The sequence below is a fragment of the Aspergillus sydowii genome (genome assembly GCF_001890705.1).
Source record: "Aspergillus sydowii CBS 593.65 unplaced genomic scaffold ASPSYscaffold_3, whole genome shotgun sequence".
Classification (NCBI taxonomy): domain Eukaryota; kingdom Fungi; phylum Ascomycota; class Eurotiomycetes; order Eurotiales; family Aspergillaceae; genus Aspergillus; species Aspergillus sydowii.
In genome coordinates, this window is record NW_024467861.1 from 74119 (window position 1) to 94417 (window position 20299).

General features: G+C 49.9%; 7 protein-coding genes across 7 annotated transcripts; 4 read left to right on the forward strand and 3 right to left on the reverse strand.

Moving 5' to 3' along the window:
* Nucleotides 1–452: 452 nt before the first annotated feature.
* Nucleotides 453–1769, forward strand: ASPSYDRAFT_42038 (acyl-CoA thioesterase). Its single transcript, XM_040846391.1, has 2 exons — nt 453–1463; nt 1532–1769. The coding sequence occupies exons 1-2, from the start codon at nt 486–488 to the stop codon at nt 1586–1588; spliced, it is 1035 nt and encodes a 344-aa protein (XP_040704121.1). The 5' UTR covers nt 453–485; the 3' UTR covers nt 1589–1769.
* On the reverse strand, nt 1532–3664 carry ASPSYDRAFT_1171262 (uncharacterized protein; the record flags this gene model as incomplete). The annotated part of the gene is made up of 8 exons (XM_040840255.1): nt 1532–1826; nt 1879–2061; nt 2117–2785; nt 2841–2972; nt 3021–3050; nt 3192–3398; nt 3463–3540; nt 3602–3664. 8 exons carry the CDS (start codon nt 3662–3664, stop codon nt 1704–1706), a joined length of 1485 nt encoding a protein of 494 aa, XP_040704122.1. The 3' UTR covers nt 1532–1703.
* A 2799-nt stretch (nt 3665–6463) lies between these two features.
* On the forward strand, nt 6464–10182 carry ASPSYDRAFT_55927 (heavy metal translocating P-type ATPase; the record flags this gene model as incomplete). The annotated part of the gene is made up of 2 exons (XM_040849115.1): nt 6464–6932; nt 7001–10182. 2 exons carry the CDS (start codon nt 6464–6466, stop codon nt 10180–10182), a joined length of 3651 nt encoding a protein of 1216 aa, XP_040704123.1.
* A 1223-nt stretch (nt 10183–11405) lies between these two features.
* On the forward strand, nt 11406–14809 carry ASPSYDRAFT_42044 (uncharacterized protein). Its single transcript, XM_040846393.1, has 3 exons — nt 11406–11869; nt 11925–12267; nt 12336–14809. Exons 1-3 carry the CDS (start codon nt 11549–11551, stop codon nt 14423–14425), a joined length of 2754 nt encoding a protein of 917 aa, XP_040704124.1. The 5' UTR covers nt 11406–11548; the 3' UTR covers nt 14426–14809.
* Nucleotides 14810–14917: 108 nt separating this feature from the next.
* ASPSYDRAFT_66287 (uncharacterized protein) lies at nt 14918–15648 on the forward strand (the record flags this gene model as incomplete). The annotated part of the gene is made up of 3 exons (XM_040850355.1): nt 14918–14929; nt 15033–15206; nt 15301–15648. The coding sequence occupies 3 exons, from the start codon at nt 14918–14920 to the stop codon at nt 15505–15507; spliced, it is 393 nt and encodes a 130-aa protein (XP_040704125.1). The 3' UTR covers nt 15508–15648.
* A 173-nt stretch (nt 15649–15821) lies between these two features.
* On the reverse strand, nt 15822–17484 carry ASPSYDRAFT_197597 (sugar porter family MFS transporter; the record flags this gene model as incomplete). Its single annotated transcript, XM_040843743.1, has 2 exons — nt 15822–16892; nt 16948–17484. The coding sequence occupies 2 exons, from the start codon at nt 17482–17484 to the stop codon at nt 15822–15824; spliced, it is 1608 nt and encodes a 535-aa protein (XP_040704126.1).
* A 423-nt stretch (nt 17485–17907) lies between these two features.
* Nucleotides 17908–20239, reverse strand: ASPSYDRAFT_86913 (uncharacterized protein; the record flags this gene model as incomplete). The annotated part of the gene is made up of 6 exons (XM_040851749.1): nt 17908–18546; nt 18597–19677; nt 19743–19796; nt 19850–19965; nt 20014–20041; nt 20100–20239. 6 exons carry the CDS (start codon nt 20237–20239, stop codon nt 17908–17910), a joined length of 2058 nt encoding a protein of 685 aa, XP_040704127.1.
* Nucleotides 20240–20299: the final 60 nt, after the last annotated feature.

Here is a 20299-nt window from a genome sequence, read left to right on the forward strand (position 1 = left end):
TTGCGCAAGAGTGCCAGCAAACGGTCTGTATGGTTGTGCTAGTTGAAATACTATAAGAGCTATTCAAGTACCCTGGGNTTATTGGGATTACATTAAAAATTGCTCCTAGAGGGGCAATTACCAATTCACCGGTACAACCACCCAAAACCCCAGAGCGGGCCATACTCGGTTAATCCATATTCAGAACGGGATAATAACGGCAATGTAGCCTACAGGCAATGGGTTTAAAATTCCGTTTCTTAGCGGGGTGGCGAGTGTCCGGGGTATCCCCCCCGGAGTCTATATCAATTGACCGGACCGCTGGCCCACAGGCACAGACTGGGCTTAGACCCCACAGAAGTGCGGAATTATTACCATGCACCCGAGTCATTCGGTGCAGTTTGCGGCCCTCGGTCTCTAGCAATGATACGGCAATTTTTAAGGTAATTCTAATAAAAAGCAGCGCAGTTGATTGCAACCCTCCAGGAGGTTCACCAGACACAACAATGGCGCCAACTGGACTACTGTCCACAATCGAAAAGCAGATCGACGTTGCTCGCACCCCGGACCACGGACCCGACGCGTTCATAAACACCTCGTCCTCGTGGCGGCCGGGAGTGCGTGGGATATTCGGTGGGTTCGCCATTGCGCAGAGCCTGCGAGCCGCCCAACAGACTGTGCGAGAGGAGTTTGTCGCACATTCCTTACATGGCTCGTTCGTATTTGCGGGGACCTCAGATGATAGCATTATCTATCATGTAGAAAGGGTTCGCGACGGGAGGGGCTTTTGTACGCGGTCCGTTCGTGCGATTCAAGGAGGGAGCCCTATTTTTATTTGCATTATTAGCTTTACCAAGGCGAGGGGTTCAGACGCTGGTACTATAAAAGATATTCAGCATTGCCCTCCAATGCCTTCCAATGTTCCAAAACCAGACGATACATACAAGGCCGGAGGGGAATTGCAGCAGCTCCCTTTCATCAACAGCAGTGTGGGTATCCTCAACACCAATGACCAGGGTGGCCCGGAGAATAAGAGGATTCACCAGTGGATCAAGGCTGTTGGTCCTCTATCGCCATCGGCCGGTCCGCAGATTCACCAGGCAGCACTTGCATTCATGTCGGACAGCTACTTTCTCGTCGGCGTCCCGCATAGCCATGGGATCTGGCATTTTGTGAACACGCCAATATCGGAATTCTATCCTTCTCCGAAGAAGCCTTCAACGTCGACTGAAACACAAACACACACTTCTATTCGACGACCACATCTGGAATGCCCAGGGGTTGAGCCCGGGAGTGGTGAACGGAAGGTCTCCATGATGGTTAGCTTAGATCACACCATGTACTTTCATAATATGGAATATTTGCAAGCGGACGAGTGGGTACTGTCCGAAATACAGAGCAGTTGGGCAGGCAACGGTCGTGGCATAGTGCAGCAGAGAATGTGGACTAAGGATGGCAAACTTGTCGGAACTTGCATTCAGGAGGTAAGTGTAAAAAAAGCCTATCCAAAATATTCATCCTGGTGAAAAGGAAACTTGCTGATTGCGCACAGGGTGTCATCCGTTTGGAAAATGGGCAGGCGCAGAGACAGAAGACAAGCCATTTATGATACAATAATATCAGTAATATATTGAAGATCCGATGGGATTTAAAACCAGACACAGTAAGAGCTGTGCTCGAAACTAGGCACTTGGGTGACCCAGTCATGTATGATACTTCGCGCGTTAAGTACTGTTCTCGACTTCCTGTACGTCTGCTTTCTCGGTAGCTGAATGGTGAAGTCGTTCCAGGAGGGCATCATCTTTAGCGAACAGCTGGTCGATCTCCTCCAGCGTCTTGCCAGTAGGCTATATTTCACGTTAGTGGGGTGGTCAATGTCAAGGAAATGGGGACACCGACGTCTGGACACATGAAGTAAACAAAAACCACGGCGATAATGTTAAATATCAGCGGCCAAATCCAGATCCGGGCCCCAACAGTCTTCAGCGCTATTCCTCCGCCGAAGACTGTGATGAAGGTAAATACCCATACCCCCAGTAGTCCAGCCGCGGAGCCAATATGGCGGTATCTTAGGGGTGCAATCTGCCATGGAAATGTCAGCTTTCGCTCTGTGGTACTTGGTTCATAGTGAGCATACCTCAGGCCCATAAAGCCAGGGACAACCAACCCATCCCCAGCCATAGAAGAACAGGTAAGGAAACATGATCATGGCAGCTGCCCACCGGGTAGCGTCCGTCTTATTCTCGATCATGTTTAACACAACAAATATCAACATGCAGCATGTCTCAATCGACGCAGTGAATATCATGATCCTCCGGCGACCGATACGCTCTATGGTAGCAATACAAAACCACGAGCCCATCCACTGGACCGTCAGTGAGATTGCCGCAATGAGCGATGCCATGAAATCAGAAAGGCCAACTTCTGAGAAAATTAATGTCATGTAATAAACGAGAATATTGATTCCCATGGACTGTTGGATTCCCAGAATCAGAAATGAGATACGGATCCGCTTGCCGACGCGGAGAGGGGTGTTGTCCCAGACGATACTGAGTAAGGTCAGCTTGTTCTCTGACTCTTCTTCCACTCGGAAGCTGGTTATGATGGTTGATTTCATGGATCGAATCTCCGGGACGTCATTATAGTTGGTCATTCCCTTGCGGTATGCACCGTACAGTCGTGCTAACGTCTTATCCCCCTCCTCTATACGATCACGGATGTAGTACCATCTTGGGGTATCCGGGAGGAAGAACATGCTGGCTCCAGAGAGAATGGAGAAAATGGACTGAATTGCGATAGGCATTCTCTAGAGAGCAGCGACGGTTAGCTTGCGACGGAAATGCAGATGAGGTGGATCTCACCCAAGACACCTGGTTGGTCATTCGAGTGAACCCGAAACTGATCCAGTACGACAGAGCTACGCCTAGGAGTAGGGCTGAGCAATTGATTGCAACTTCTGGGCCACGCTCGCGGGCTTCGATACTCATTTCGGACTGCCTCATTAGTATATGATCAACGGATAAGAATTGTGAATGGCGTACCATGTACATGGGCACATTGCATGTAATGAACTGCCATCGTTAGCCATCAGCCAAGGTCTATGTATTTGACAGGTCAGCATACCGCAATGCCAGCTCCCTATTGCTGAGGTTAGTATCATCTCACAACAATGTAACCAAACGAGCGGCCATGACAGGCCCGGAGTGACATACACATAGCACACGGGCCACAATGATCTGGGGCACGGAGTAGGAGGCGGCCTGTATAATTCCTCCGATTGTGATCAACCCATTTCCGATAAGAATGCAGTTGCGTCTGCCGAGCGGCATCCCAATCATCATAACAAGACATGACACGAACGCCGCTGCAATCGTGCTAGAGGATGCAATCAAAGGGATCGTTTCTGTGCCGCCGGGATGCTGGGTATAGCATATCAGTTGAGGTGCATTTATTATGGCAAGTTAGTCCTCCACAATGACTTACGCCAATTGCGTCTAAGAACGGCTCCGTCCCTTGGACCCCTCCCAGAACTCCTGCCTGGTAGCCTTCAATCAGGAATCCCTGCAAAGGCGGTATTAGTCGCCTTCCATCTTGGTTTCCTTCTGATATTGACCAAGCTTACAATGGAGCAACTGAATCTCGCCAGGCGGCGGAGGAATTTCCCCTGGATGTGCTCATCGAACATTGTGAGTAGGACTTGTAAAGGGCAACGTGATATTGTGTGAATACAGATGGTGGAATGGTAGTTTATTGAAATACACAATTACTATGGATGAGAGCCAGGTGCTTTATACAGTATCCAGGACTAGACATATGCGGGGAAAACTCTGGGGTAGTGGTCTAACCCAAATTCCATCGTAGAGAAAAAGCTTAAACGCAACCAGCGCATTCTCATAGGCTTATGTGGCGTCTACCCCTACGCACACTCGAGACGGGACTTTATTATAACTACCGGACCCGGAGAATCCGCCACAATAAAGTTCTTTTAAGCCCTCTTGGAGAGCAGTATATGTCTATTACAGGCTAGGGTGGTATATCGATCTCCGGGGAAAAAGTTTTGGAGAGGGTAGGATAGCCGTTCGGTGTGGGTTGTGTGGGTTCGGAATATATCTAATTGTCATACTACCTCGGACCGCAAAAGCTTGCTGTGTATTGCAACGATTTTATAAACAGCCGACAGAGCCCAAGATGAAATATCTTAGAAATGGGCTCAGCTATAACCACCATCATGCGTCTCACCCTTCGAGTAGTTATTAGCTGATGAGATCCTATGACAGCTAACAATGACAGCTAACAATACGAGCAGCGTACACATATCCAGGAAGGTTAGCCATGTTTGTATCTAGAATTTATGAAATCAGAGTAATGCAATCACGCCAAGAATAGGAGATATCAGTAGGAAGTCCAATCCAAACGAGCTAGTACGTAATATAGACCGAATCTGTGGGACTCATGGCTGGAGATATCCGCATACAGACACTCACAACGGAGGCTACTGTGGCAGGTCACTACTAGATACAGTGTAGACTGTCGACTAGCCTCGCAAATTCCTGCCTTGGCCCACAAGCCTCCTGACGGTCCACATTCAGGATGGGTGCCAAACTGTCGCCAAGCAGCCACAGGGCTGAGCAGCGTGTCGAGTCCCCTGCATTCCACTGGCAAAGTCGGATAGTCTGGCAGAACATGAATCAGTCTCGCTCGCGTAGCAATGCCGTCTTCGGCAGCTTCATCGAGAATCCCAGCACACTAAGCGCAAACGCGCTGCCGTATATGAAACTTCGGCCAGAATTTTGCGAAATTCTCACCTCGCTGACCGGCGGAGCCTTCAGCTGCGGTGCCGCCCCGACGTTGCAGGCATCTGTGATCCTTAGCTTCAACTTCCAAGGCACAGATCTGCACACGTACCTTCTTCGTCTGTGCTAGGCTGAAGAAACGTTGTATAGGGCCGGCCGAGAATTGTCCCGACTCTGTAGAGCAGTCGTCCGTGACACTGTTGACTGCACGTTCTTGAAAACCTATATAAGAGGAGAAAAGACCGGGAAAACATCCCATTCTATCACTCAATCCCCACTACAAGTCGAATCTCAATATGAAGCTCACCTACGCTCTCCTTGGAGCACTCTTTACTGCTGGGGTCGTGGCCGTCGACTACCCCTACACTGAATATATCTGCGAGACCACCGACGGCAGCCCTTACCTCCACCATGAGAACCATCTCGTTGACGGGCTGTAATGAGAAGACAGCGGCCTTTTATCGAAAGCATTTGTTCATGAATCATGATGAGTACAGCGCGGGGTCCAATTTGGGTGTATAATTGCATAAAATCTGGGAACTTTATACATTCCATCCAATCATATTATCTTCCTGTCTCCGCCTCTTTGCTTGTCTGATCTGCCCATTCAGGGATATACGAGAATGGTCGGGCCATCTACGCATGAATCTGGACGCAGGGTTTCAGCTCAGCTCAAACGGCCAGTATATGGCTCTACCGTCGAGGCTCACAGAGCTCCGGTTAGAAGAGCTTGGACGAGATACACCCCGTGCGGTAAGGACTGCCACTTTTGTCGCTCCTGCCGTTTATCTCGAAACATGTAGTAAAAGCATGCTTTCCATACATCTTAATCCGGCAAGTGGCACCCTGTAAATTTTGATATAGAGGTGACCAATGGTCGCGAGAATACTGAATGTGAAGGTGGTGCAGTGGGCTGCGGTGTCTAAGTCTGTTCATGCAGCAAAGCGCCTCCTGAAGCGGTTCTATAAATCTCATAAAGGTTCAGAGGGACTGCCTTGTAAGGCACCGGAAAGATGCCAAGGACCTAGCAAGTACTAAGAAGTGAAGGAGTATTGATTTGGCTTCCACCAGAATATCGGGTGACATGTATGATTACCAGTGGCAACAGCGTGGTTCTTGGTCATAAGCCCGGCCTTCTGATATTCCTCTGGTTGAACGAGCAAGTCCTTACCATATTTCCAGGTTTTTCCCGACCATCTCCCAACTCCCTTTATTTCCGAAACTCTTTGCAAAAAGAGGGCCTGGGGGCGGCGTTTCCTACATACTCTGTTTTGTAACCTTGCTCTTCTGGAATTCCAGAATATTTTATAGTAACCCACCCGGTTTAAGCACCAATCAATGTTGGCCAGTGACCTGCCTGACTTGCTAGTGGAGTGATGGAGAACTCAAGCCTCGCCTATTAAACTGCAAGCTCGAGGTTAGAATCAGGTGGAGCCATAGATCATAAATTATGATTGGCCAAATTACCGGTAATCCCCTCAAATGTGCTCCTGGTCCTGAACTTTTAACCCCCACCATGCACCCAGCTCCGAGGAGATCAATCCCAAGAACATTAGTCAATGAGTCTAAAGTCCCAAATTCTTCAAGATACACCTCCTCGACGACAGGTCGGACCTGGGGACCTGTTCAGGCGTGTATATAAGCTTATCCGGTGCTGCACTACTTTGCCCCTCATTCCACTCTTATAAACCATGACAATGAAGTCGACCCTGAATTCAAGAACCCGCACCGCGACATTCCGGATTTTAAACCTTCACTGTTCATCATGTATATTGACTATTGAGAGGGCATTTTCTACTCTCTCCCCGCAACCGTCGCTAGTTTCACATTCAATTGCTTCCCGATCAATTACAGTTTGTCGGGACCTGGAATTGCCAGACTCTACTATATCCAAGGCTCTCGAGGATGTTGGGCTAGAGGTTCTTGAGGTCTGCCAAAGCGGAGTAGGTGACAGCCGTCAAGAACTCAGGTATCCCGATGAAGGTCGAGATGAGGAGGAGGATTTACTCGAACGGGCCTGGAAAAGGTGGAAGCGCAGTCAGCTGGCTATGAGCTCGGAACAACGGACAGCGACGCATATTAGGCACTGTGACCTCTGTCGGTCCGAAGGAAAGAAGCCAGAGATAGCAAAAGATTCGTCCTCTTCCACTATTTCTCAGGGTAGGAAGCCGTCCTTGTCCGAGACAGTACGTCGAGAAAGCAGCTAACTTGACACTCACTACGATCAGGCCTAACCCGCGAGCCTTTTGTGGTCGTGGAGAACGCAGAGTCGCTAATTCCTGTCCAAGTGACCATATCCATTGTTGGAATGACGTGTGGCACTTGCGTTGGAAGGATATCTGAAGCTCTGGAGGCGCAGCCATGGTCGCGATCCGTTGATATTAGTCTCCTAAGCAACAGCGCTACCATAACTGTGTCTGGCAGAGAGCGCGCAAAGGATATTGTTGAGACAATCGAGAACATAGGATACGAAGCAACTGTGGAAAATATTGAGGAACTCAATGACTCCCAGCAAACGTTGCAGAAGTTGTCGAGGGATATGTACCAAGCATCTTATTCCATCAGTGGAATGACGTGCAGTACATGCATTGGCACTATCAATAACGCACTGCAACAGCATAGCTGGGTAAAGCACGTTGATATCAATCTCATCTCGAACAGCGCTGCTATCGTTTACGAGGGGAAAGACAACCTGGACCAGATCACAGCTTCAATCGAGAATGTCGGATACGACGCTGTGGTAAATGATGTAGTGCAATTGGGCCATTCGCGCCATCAAGAGGAGCGGAGAGAGCTGCAAATTCGCGTGTCTGGGATGTACTGCGAGAATTGCCCTCATCGCGTCTATGACTCTCTGGCCGAATTTGGGCCGCGAGTAAGTATTGAGGAACCGTTAAGCCTGACGAATCCGATAATGAAGGTTCGATACACGCCAAACGCACCAGAATTTACTATCAGAGATATCCTTGCTTCTATCTCGGCCAGAAGCCCCAGCTTTGACCTGAGTATTTACCATCCACCGACACTGGAAGAGCGATCACACACAATTCACGTCCGCGAGCAACAACGCCTCCTGCTTCGAGTTATTCTGTCAGTTGCAGTTGCCATTCCGACGTCTATTATTGGCATCGCGCTAGGAAGTCTTATTCCGTCAGGTAGTAAACTAGGGAATTTCCTTATGCATCCGATTTGGGCCGGTCAAGTCAGAAGAGTAGATTGGGCGCTCTTCATAATGGCTACCCTAGTATACTTTCTGGCTGCTGATATCTTCCATCGACGAGCGCTGAAGGAAATTTGGTTGATGTGGAGGCGTGGAAGCCCAACACCCTTGCTGCAAAGGTTTTATCGCTTTGGAAGCATGAACACACTGATGTCCTTGGGGACCTCTATTGCCTATTTTTCATCCGTGGCACAACTAGTTCTCGCTGCTACAAGTTCTACACAACCTGCGTCTCTGGAGACATCTGTTGCCCATTTTGGATCCCCGCCACAGCTAGTTCTCGAGGTCCCAAGTTCTTCACAACCTGCGTCTGATCCTGTCACCTCAACATACTTTGATTCTGTGGTGTTCCTCACCATGTTCCTACTGATAGGAAAGTTAATCGAATCCTACAGCAGGTCGAAGACTGGCGAGGCTGTCAAAATGCTGGGCAGCCTTCGGCCAACAGAGGCCCTCCTGGTCATCCCTCATAATGGGAAAGGCCCGTCTGCAAAATCGAGTGATCTTTCGGGACGCACAAGAAGGGTCCACATCGATCTACTCGAGCAAGGCGATACAATCAGAATCCCCCATGGCAGCTCTCCTCCCTGGGACGGATCTGTTGTAGAAGGGGAATCAGAGTTTGACGAGTCTAGTCTGACAGGAGAGTCCAAGCTGGTTCGAAAACAAGTGGGCGACAAAATCTTCTCTGGAAGTATCAATAAGAGCGGCCCTGTATCCATTCAGATTACAGGTGTTGCTGGAGACTCAATGTTAGATCAAATTATTCGGGTCGTCCGAGAGGGCCAAGCGCGACGAGCCCCAATGGAACGCCTTGCGGACACCCTGACAGCCTACTTTGTTCCAATTGTCACGTTAATTGCTGTTTCGACCTGGATCATCTGGCTGGGCTTGGGCCTTTCTGGTACCTTGCCACAAGACTATCTTGATATCTCTCGGGGTGGCTGGCCACTCTGGTCGCTCCAGTTTGGGATTGCTGTATTTGTGATTGCATGTCCCTGCGGGATTGCGCTTGCAGCTCCAACCGCACTCTCCGTCGGGGGTGGTATTGCCGCCCAGAACGGGATCCTAGTTAAAGGTGGGGGGGAGGCATTTCAGGAGGCTAGCCAGCTCGACTGCGTTGTCTTTGATAAGACAGGCACCTTGACCCAGGGCGGTGCGCCTGCTGTCACCGAACATGGCGCGTTACCTCTGGATGACCCAGCGTTAATGTCCACCATGGTTCGATGTCTAGAAGAAACAAGTAACCACCCAATTGCGAAGGCCATCGTCGCATTTTACGAATCCGAGCATCTACGCGCCATCCAAGTTAACTCTATCGATGAAATCCCTGGAAAGGGCATGAGAGGGACATTCAAAAGCGAGGGGCGAGATGCGGAAATCATTGTAGGCAGTGTGGCATTGATGGCCGACTACGGAGTTGACTTGCAGAATGACATAGGGCAAAAGGTTTACTGTTGGAGTGGTAAGGGTCAGTCCATCGCGATGGTTGCGTCAAATACTGGCTCCACTTGGCAACTAGTGATGGGTTTTGCAATCTCGGATCCTCTTAGACCGGAGGCTCGTGCTACAATCAACGCCCTTCAGCACAGAAACGTCGATGTTTGGATGATATCAGGCGACAACCTTAGGACGGCCGCTGCGGTTGGGAATATGGTCGGGATCCCCAAAGACAATATTATAGCCGAGGTCTTACCTGGACAAAAAGCAGAGAAGATCCAGTACCTGCAGAGGACACTCCAGAAGTCCCGTGGGAATTCGAAACAAAGAGCGACAATCGCCATGGTGGGAGATGGCGTCAACGACTCTCCTGCCCTTACAGTGGCTGATGTGGGCATTGCTATCGGGTCAGGGTCAGACATCGCCATTTCGTCTGCCGATTTCATCCTCGTCTCGTCCCAACTGGATTCGGTACTGACCCTGATCAGCCTTAGCCGCACCGTCATGACCAGAATCAAGTTCAACTTTGGGTGGGCTTTGATTTACAATCTTCTTGCGTTGCCAGTCGCCGCAGGAGTGTTGTACCCCGTTAAGAGTGGCGGAAACCATGTCCGGTTGGACCCGATCTGGGCGAGTCTGGCGATGGCTCTAAGTAGTGTGAGTGTTGTCTGTAGTAGTCTTGCTCTGAAAAGCCAACTTCCCGGTGTAGGGTTTCAGAACCCCAACAAAAATACGTCACAAGGTCACTAAATCAAGACGATCAATGGCTTGTGTCTGCCAACCCTGGAAAGAGATTGTGATAAGGAGGTGGGATAGTTCTTGAAACCCAATCGATGGGAGTGCTCCCCTCTATCTGCGTTAGTTTATTGAGCCACGACGGGTACTGCTTTAATCACCCTGAAATATATACTCACATCTGGTAGTTGACAATTTACCGTACCAGTCCCTCAGCTCCTGATTTCTCTGGGATCGTATTAAGTACCGTATGCTGATCAACGCAGCAGAATCCTGTAATGTCTCTCTGACCCGTTATTCGTCCAGCTCTCGCAAACAACCCCCACGCTGGTTTCACGCTGGTGAGGCTCAGTAATCCACCACCCCCCCTCGGAAATATACCGTACTGCGGAACTTAGTCGAAGTAGACAAGGGAGAAGAGTGGCGGTGCCAACAAAAGCAAAAGTACTCGAGCTGTAACCACGAGTCACTGGTGATACTTCGCAATCTACGTTCTACGATCGCCGTGAACCAAGTTGTGGGCGACTGGGACATGGGTCTGCTTGTTTAGGACGGCAAGATGCCAATCCCGCCCCACTCATCGCAAGAAGATTTTAAGATCACCATCATCTGTGCCCTGACGGTGGAGGCTAAGGCTGTCGTACAACTTTTCGACGCGATTTACAACAAGAACCTCGACCAATACCAAAAGGCGCCTGGTGATAACAATATATATACTGGCCTAACCCTAATTCTATTTTAAAGGAGAAGCTTAAGTGCAGCCAGTATATTCTGATAGGTTTATAGGATATCTACCTCTATAAATGCTCGTGACAGGGCTTTATTCTATTTACTAGACCCGGGGAATTAAAGCTAAAGTTAAGCAGGGAGTTCTATTAAAGACCACCTGGAAACTAATATTAGAGACTACTTGGAGAATAGTAGATATTTATAACAGGCTAGGGTGATATACCAGCCTATCAGGGTATATTAAAAAAAAAAAAAAAAGGCTCTTTAGATAATAGCCATTCACTGCGTGTTCGGAATATATATTATTATTAACACGGAAGGCACAAGCCTGACGTGTATAGCAATATTTCCGTAAACAACCGGCCGGGCCCGAGATGGGATATCTTAGAAATAAGCTCAACTATATCATGCGCATGGAAACCTGAGCTATAATAGCTAGTCTATTTTTGAGGCCGACCGCGACGGTGGCGTATTAACCAGACAATAGCATCGGCGTCTTCCAGACAGGAGGGCAGTGCAACCCGAGTGTGGCTGAGTCTCAACAAACTGACTCCCCATTAAACCAGTTTCTGACCTTCTTGCACCTCCATGGCCCTCTTACAATTCACAAGTCCTTTTACTGGAACCAGATGGACTCACTCTGGCACCAACAATGGACCTCCGCAAGTTCGGACGAACGAAATTACCACCGCAGCTGCCAGCCACAGACCCTTGGGCACAAGTTGTGGTCACCTATCTTGATCATCTGAGTCCCGAAAGCCGAGAACAGTTTCGAGCCCCGACCACGGTCGACGAATGCTTGCAAGTCCTCTCCCTCCGTCGGGTCCGCAAAAGGACGTTCACTCGTATTTTCGGGTTCTTGCAACCACTCATCAGTCCCCTAAAACGGTTCGAGGGTGCGATCGATGTGATTGTCCAAACTAACGCGGGAATCGCCTCGCCTATCTGGGGCCCACTGCGCATTGCTATAACTGTATGCTTTATGGTGGTCCTCCGATTGAGGTGGTATCTGACTGACCCGGTGGTAGATAGCCACCCAACATATATCGACCCTTGAGCGACTCGTCTTCATCGTGGACAAGGTTGCACAGTCCATCCGGCGCTTCCAAGATCTCGAGGCGCTCTTTTCTCAGTATGAAAGCGTGCGCGATGCCCTTGGACGGCTGTACTGCGAGTTGCTCCGCCTGTGCACTTGCATGAGCAAGTACCAGACGAGTCGAGCCCGATATATCCTTGATCCATTTGGCTCCGAATTTGCTGCGATCTCTCAGGCGATCGACTGTCGATCAGCAGAGATTGATCGCGCAGCTCAGGCAGCACATTTCCAGGAGTCGAAGGAAGCCAGAGAGCGAATGCTGGTAGAGTCACAAGGTATATACGCATTTACGCCTCTTGGCCTACCCTTGATGAGGGACAATAGCGGCTGACTTGCCCCCCAGAACAANGTATCCGACAAATCCGCTGTTGGCTGTGTCCGTCGCCAGTGGAAGAGGATTTTCAGCACCACTTTGCCCAGTATATGCCTGGTTCCTGCGACTGGGTCTTGCTGGCCGATCAATTTCGGCAGTGGTATGATACTACCTCCGAAGAAAACCGGATTGCCGCCAGTCAGGCATCTGGAAAAACGACATCCAACAATACCCTCACGATTGTTGGCCCTCCAGGGAGTGGGAAGAGTACGATGGCCGCCTATCTCACTCATTTTCTCTCGCAATCTGGACGGACGCTGTACTTCTTTTTCAATAGACAGGACCCTGAGAAGCAAAACGCAACCATTGCGATTAGGTCGCTGCTAGGACAGCTTCTCGGGTTTAAGACTGAAGTTGCGGACCAACTTAGGCCAGCATACCAACGCAGTGGAAGCCCTGTTGCTCATTCGTACACCGAGTTGTCACGTCTGTTCCAGGAAATAGTGAGCCAGCTTTCACATGAGAATGGTGGAATACCCTACTATGTGGTATTGGATGGGGTTGAGGAGTGTGAATCCCGCTATCTTCTATACCAGTGCTTCTTTGACCATCTTCCACACCCACTTCCCATAAAGTTCCTCTTTACTGAACGCGGCTCCAATTCTACATCTCCGGGGGTACCCAGTTCCAATTCTCTTGTTATGTCACTGGGTACCTCCTGCGCCGCAAAGCATATAAAGTTGTATGCCGAGGCCCGCGTGAGAAAACTACCCGCTATTGCAGACACTGCACTCGGGGAATATGTTATACTCGAGGTCTCTCAGCGAGCGAACGGACTGTGGCTATACGCGCGACTACTACTTGATGAAATTGAGCGTGCTCCAAGCAGGGAAGCTGTTGAGCAGTTACTGAAGGCAGTCCCGGATGGACTGGCTGGATTATACCATCACATTCTGGTAACAAATGGCAGCCAAATGACGAAATTCGAGAAAAGGTTTGCTCAGTATCTTTTCCTCTGCGTGGACATTAGCGATTTCATGCCGAACTTCCTGGCTAAAACCATGGACACCCTCCAGCAAGACACACTGGACCTCATGTTTCGATTCGTCAATGGTGGCAACAAGCCGTTTGACATACGAGGTTTGGCAGCCAAACTGGGCTCCCCTTTGGTGGAAGTCTACCCCGACGATCAGTCTCATGGTGCTGATTACGAGGCCAAGTTTGTTCACTCGTCCATATATCAATACGTTGCGGACGCAGATAGAGCGCGCATGATCGATACACTGCCGCCGTTGATTCAACCGCGACGGGCCAAGGGCTTATACAGAGGAGACATGGCCGTATGGTATTTCACAAAGTGTCCAGATTCACAAATATTTTTGGACGAGCTTCAAAATATGCCCATAAACCCTGCCGCGACACACGGTTTTGACTCCTATTTCCCCATGACATATTGTCTCTGGGATACTTTGAAAACGGACTGTTGCAAACTAGAATTTCTTCCAGAGTGCTTATCAACAGAGACAGATAGCATGCTACAGACGTTTTCTGCGTTCTTAAAGTCGGAGCAGTGTCTTCGATGGTTTGAATTGTCAACAATCATCAACTACTCCGGGAACTATCGGGAGCTTCTGGATAATATCCTCTCAGCTTTAGATGTCGCCATTATGAATACCGGGCTGGGTTCTGCCAGTCCAGAAATGCGGGAATTCATTGAGCAGCGTGCGCATTTTCTTGGAAACTGGAAATACATTGTGTTGAAGACGACCCCATGGAAGATGCTCCATGACAGGAAACACGCGAAACACGCTAGGAAACGCCCTACACCAGCTGATGCTCCGGATGCCGCTGAACAGCCCTTACCAGGGTTTCATGGGAGCTCCACTAGTTTGAAAATGATGGAAATTGCAGACAAATGGAGTAAAAACGTGGATATGTCTCGGTGGCGCGACCCTGCTGAATCGGACTGGTCTCGCATCACAATGTGTTCAGATTGTTCAGCCATCATGAGCAGGCGACATTTTGGTAAACACGAGCAAGAGGCGTGCAGGGCAAGGAAAAGGCGTAGAGATCATATTTCAGCAACCTTTCCGAAGGTCCCGGCGTATGCAACGCAGTAGTTGCAATTCTCGCGATATTCCCTGCTATTCGAAAGGCAGCAATTAATGATGCAATGTCCGAAAATTTTTGGAATGTAATCGTAGCGTCCTATCACTGTTAGTGGAGAGTTTGGGGCTTCATTTTTCTCCAATACGGACTCGAGTGAAACCACCTGAAAGATGTCAAGACCTCTCTCTCTCGCCGCAATTATGTACCTGGGTGATGTACGAACATATAGATTCGTGGATAGTGCATGCCTTACTCACTTTGCGGGAAGTTAATTATCCAGGGTTTTTGCCAAATCCTTCGTCATCCAGGAACGGACGTCCTTGCTGGCTGACCTAGTAAGTTTCTTGTATATAATTAATACCATTCATCATAGATGGTCACACTGTCGCCCAGACGGAAGCGGGGATAATGTAGAACTTCCTACACAGTGGATAGCCACTCCTTCCATTCTGACAACGAAGACCTCCGATAAACCGACTGGCAAATGCAGGTGAGCACAGCGTATGACACAGAATGTAAGTCTCAGATTCATGCGGCAGCTCCCAATCCACTGGTACGCTGTTGCCAAAGCGTCGGAAAGGGCCATAGTATGAACGGGGCCTCCACCATGTGACCCAGCTCGTTGACGGGCTGAGCAGTGCCGATGTTGGCACAAATCTCTGCAACACCGGCAACGGCTGCGGCGAGACCATCACGGCTTATTCCCAGGGCGGTGGTGCCGGCTTCATGATTTGTGGCTCTTCGTACCGGGGACATCCATTCCGTACCTTATTCTTATCTTCCAGCAACCGCGTAAGCGGTGATGTTATAGAAAGGTACTAAGAGCAACCAGTGTGGCCTGAGCGAAGCTCTTCCCTGTGCAGGCCCTAGCTGTCCCGGCCTATAGGCCCGTATCGCCGGCACGATCATTGCTGAGCTTCGCGACAGGTGCCAGGCACCCGACTCGAATGGTGACATCCGCGCGGGTGGCATCCAGAGAGTTCACTATTCCGACGACATCAGCTCCGAAATCAGCTCTGATGTCAAACTCTTCACTCGCCCTGGTCAGATAGACCCAATGATGGGCAAGGCAAGGGTGGCGTGGGACCTGTGAGGTTTGTTGGATGGGCGTGATAGAATGGCTTTTGGTTTATTTAATGGCGTGGGATTACCTCATAGGTGATGTGCATCTACGCTGCGCGGTGCAGTCCTGCCCCTGTGTCAAAAAAGGTGTAAATGTAAATATTTAATTGGTACGACAAATCCGTCTAACCCTTTGGTAGTTCTACCAGGATAGTAAGCGTTTTTCTTTTCGTATCAATGTAGCGAATGTGAGCCACAACAGTGTATACAGAGTCCAGGTATTTCTGCCCGTGAAGACCGGGTTATTTAAAATTTAAATTGTAGTTGTATTCCTTCTCTCACACACTATGCGTTCTCAAGAAAGTCTTCCTTCGCTTTGGCATCCAGGTCTGAGCTCTGAATCTCACGGCGGAGCTGGCCTTCCTCCTCGCGCAACTGCTCCATGATCCGGTCGTGCGCACGCCAGGTGGGCTTTATCTCAAACAAACGGTCCATCAGCTCCAACGGGACACCCTTTGTCTCTGGGACGAGGAAAAACACAAAGACAATAGAGAACAGCATCAAGCTCGCGAAGAAGAAATAGACGCCGTACTCCATTTTCGCAAACATCTGTGGCGTGAACCGCGAGATGAGGAAGTTCCACAGCCAGTTGCTGGATGAGGCGACACCCTGCGCTAGAGAGCGCATGTTGGGATCAAACATTTCTGAATTCAACACCCATGGTGTACCATTCCACGTGGGAGAAAAGGTGGCCGTGTAGATATAGAAGAAAACAATGGCCATAATACCGGCGCTGTCCAACCCGGTGCTGGGATTGTTCTCGGGATCTTTGATCTTGGTGTATGCGCCGATAATCCACATGCAGATGGAGCCACCAATGCCGCCTGCAATAAGCAGCTTGCGGCGGCCTACATGGTCAATAAGGACCAGCAGCCAGATTAAAGTCACAACAGTCTTGACGACACCGAAAATGCCGGCCATCATCTGGTTCAGGGAGCCAGTGATTCCGAGGCTTCTGAAGACAGTAGGGCTGTAGTAGTTAATGGCATTTATACCAGAGCAGTTCTGCCAGAAAAAGAGTAGAAATCCCAAGACCAGCCGCCACATAACCTTTGGTTTGGTAGCGGCCGCCTGGAAAGGTTTCCAAAAGCCGGTACCAATCGCAGCATTTTGCTCCTCCAAGGCCTGGTCAATGGCCATGATCTCCTCAATCAAATAAACTTCGGTCTCAGGGAGCTGGCGGATCCAGCACAGGTTCTTAATGGCTTCCTCGCGGCGCCCGCGGCCGAATAGCCAGCGGGGAGATTCCCTGATGAACAAGACGCCCACCAGGAGGAGTCCAGAGGGGATGAGCTGGACGGCAAATGGAATGATCCATTGTTTGTGGCTTTCAGGGAGATTTTCCGAAACGCCGAACTGCAAGCATGTCAGTTCTTGCGTGTTTTCATCAGCGATCAGGGTTTGTACATACATTGATCCAGAACCCAGTCAATCCACCAATCTGCCATCCTAAGTCATAAATACCGACTAATCGACCGCGAATTGCCGGTGGTGATAGCTCGGAAATATAAATCGGGGTCAAATTCGAGCCAGCTCCCACACCCACGCCGGCCAGCACTCGCCCGGCATACATTAACCCCAAGCCACGACTCCCATTTGCCCCCAGCATTATGCCAGAGCCCAGAGTAAAGATTATTCCAGTAACAAAGAGGCCCCACTTTCGACCACAGTAAAAGCCAATAGGGTAGGCAAGTAGGGCACCAAAGAAGGCCCCAACCTGGTAGAGAGAGACAATGTTGGCCTTGACAAGGTTCTGTTTCTCTTGAGACCATTCCTCGAAATGAAACTCATTGCGGAAAGAATCCAATTCGACGGTCTGGCCAATAAACGCGCTGTCGTAGCCAATCATGCACGAGGCAAAGGAAGCAACCGTTGCAAGCAGATAAACACGCCAGTTGTAGACTTGGGGCGGTGTCGGCCGGTCCTCGACGAGAGCGAGAAGGGTCATTTTGGATTGCTTTGACCACGGTTTGACTGGTACATGGCCAGACGGAGCGGGAAGCCATATATACTAAAAGCCAAGGAAGCGCTTCGGCGCACTTGTTGGCGTATCTTGACCCCATACGGTCACTTATTTTGGGGACCGGGGCCCCGATATCCACACCCCGGATTTGCATCTCCTCGGGGAGCGGGGGTGGGGTGGGATGAAGCTGGGCGTAGTACCAAACCTCTCAACCATTGCTGCCCATGGAATATTGCTCTCGATATTGCGTCTAACAATCATACCGCATGGAACGGAATAAAACGCTTCCTACTGGAATCAAATCATGTACATTATCTCAAAACAAGAAACCATACCTACTAGTGAACTACGGAAAACACATTTATGTAATGTACTTTTAAATTATACTTCATGTCCTAAGAGAAAGCACTATGGATGAATAGTCCCAGGATCAATACCGTAGTCCGTATTCCAGATAGAGGATTCAGAGTCCAATGATCCGTGAGACAGGCCATTCGCAACAGCACCATCTGGGCCCTGATTCCCCATTGAAGATACCAGTGCCACTACATCCAACGGAATATCATCAATATGCCAAGACATAGGATCGAAAAAGTCTATTGCGGGCGTGGTCTGGAAGGCCAAGTCCATCGTACGGTTTTGTTCTGGTTCGGGGTCTGGATTTGGGCCGTCAATGGTAGGAGGAGGATGTGGCACCGAAGCAATGGAAACTACAGAGTTCAAGGCCCTAAGTGCTCTCTTTGCAGTGTCGAGAGACTTGGAGAATTGTTCGAGCAGCTGGTAGGCGAGTTGGAAAGACCTGATGCTGACTTCACGTTGTTCATGTGTAGGCGTCGCACCCATGGCAAGGATGAGGTGATAGATACATTCCAGCAACGCCGTGCTGAAGAAAAACCCACAGGGGATGATGCTGGGGCATGAATCTGTAAATGCAGCGATGGCGTCCACAGTCTCAGCGGCAAGCGAGATACAAAGACTGTTGCATCTGGTGTCTTTTCGCTTCTGGATTGGATTCTGTCGGATGGTCAGGCGTAAGAGGTTCAGTCTCTGCCGTCATGTTAGCTACATCGACTGTGGACTTGGAAAGTGAGGCATACGATGTAGATCGCAAACCGGCGACGGATAAGGGGCTCTGGCTCTCGTTCAGCCAAGTACACTCGGTCGAGGAGCTCTGTTTCCCATGCCAGCTCGTCTGATAGATCTCGTTGGACAACCAGGATGCGGGTGTCCATGATTTCAACTTCCTTCCAGTCTATAGGCCTTGGAGCGGTAGCAGCAAAGAATGTGTCCCAGATCAGGGACCATAGTTTGCCCAGGTCTACCAACACCTGCATGTAGCGATCAGTTGCCGTAGTCGAGGACTGCGAAAAGTCCGAGACTGCGACTTCAATGTCACGAATGAGATACGGGATACCTGTCCGTTGAGAGATCTTGCGATCGAGGAAATATATCGTCCACCACAGCCTCTTACGATTGCAAATCTCTGGTTCAGGCAAAACATCCCAAACCCGCTCCTCATTAAGCCGCGCGCGCATAGCAAGCTGGGCTGCGATGGATATAGCCTGCGATGCATCATGGAGCAGCTCAGACTGCATGAGGTACTCCGAACTTAGGGCGTGATACTGAATGAGGTAGACGTCAATGTGCTTCAGCGACGAGCATTGTTGCATGAGCTTGCGCCCCCGAAGGTACAAGGACCACCCACGGCGGATTTCATGAGAGGGGCACCCAGATACACAGAAGCATTCGGCAACGGCAAGCATGTTACAGAGGAGGGCAATAATAAAGCAGTCTTCGAATTTGACATCAATGATATGTTGGCTGTCGGAGTGTCCGAGGCGGTGCAGCGTTGTATGGATCTTCGCCTGCGTTCCATCACGCTCAATGAATGGAAAGAACGAGTCCAGGTCACGAAAGTAAATGTCTAGCAGATAGTCCAGTCTTGAGGGACGAGGAAGTTCCACCGAGAATACCCGGTCTTGGAGGCTGTTTCGTATGGACGGAGGGCTTGTTGCTTCCCTTGCTTTTGGATGGACGAGCTCGCGGAGGCATAAAAGCTGGGATGACAGCGAGACACTTTGAGGCCGACGATCCTGGACATCGTACGCGTCGGTCTCGTCGTCATCCCAGTCCGGGGAAGAATGGTTACTATTGGCGGCACTGAGCAGGTCAGGCTTGCTGTTGTTACTATCTATCAGATTTGCGCCCACACGGTTTGAAAGGTTTAGGAAAGGCGCAGATACCGGAAGAGAAGAGTAATTCTATCGGCATCGGCACTATTGGACCCCTGACCTGCACTGGGGTGCACATCAGTAACTGCCCAGCGCGCAGTACAAGCCAAGCAACGCACCTCCCATTTGAACTTCTCCTTTTTGTCCCTTGTTTCCGACCTCTTCGCCCCTGGGGCATGTATATGCAGTCTAAGGCCCGGACCCGGCAATTGCGGCAGATCTTCTCCCCGGAGCACTGTGCACTGTTAGAACAAGCCACGCGGGGGATATGGTAAAATCACACCTTGACCTTTCGTCGCTGGCAGTCCTGGCTGGGCTATTGTCAGTATTGAATTGGGGTACATTCCAGGACTTTTATAAGAGAAATACCATGCTCGTCCGATATATTTCAGCCGTTTTCCGTCTGCTGCCCGCGAACCGGTATCGACATGCGGGTCTGTAGGACCACCAGGAGGTGAATGGACTACATCTAAAGGGTGGATTGGGCTTCGCTGGGAAGATTGCTCCATAATGAAGGAATTTACAAGAGTCAAGATGATTTTACAGCTCAGCACATCGAGTGAGGAAGA

Bases quoted from the DNA above. Each gene is read 5' to 3' on its own strand.
- ASPSYDRAFT_42038 (XM_040846391.1), top strand. From the start codon at position 486: ATGGCGCCAACTGGACTACTGTCCACAATCGAAAAGCAGATCGACGTT. The intron at 1,464-1,531 runs GTAAGTGTAAAA...GATTGCGCACAG, and splicing joins TCGGAACTTGCATTCAGGAG to GGTGTCATCCGTTTGGAAAA.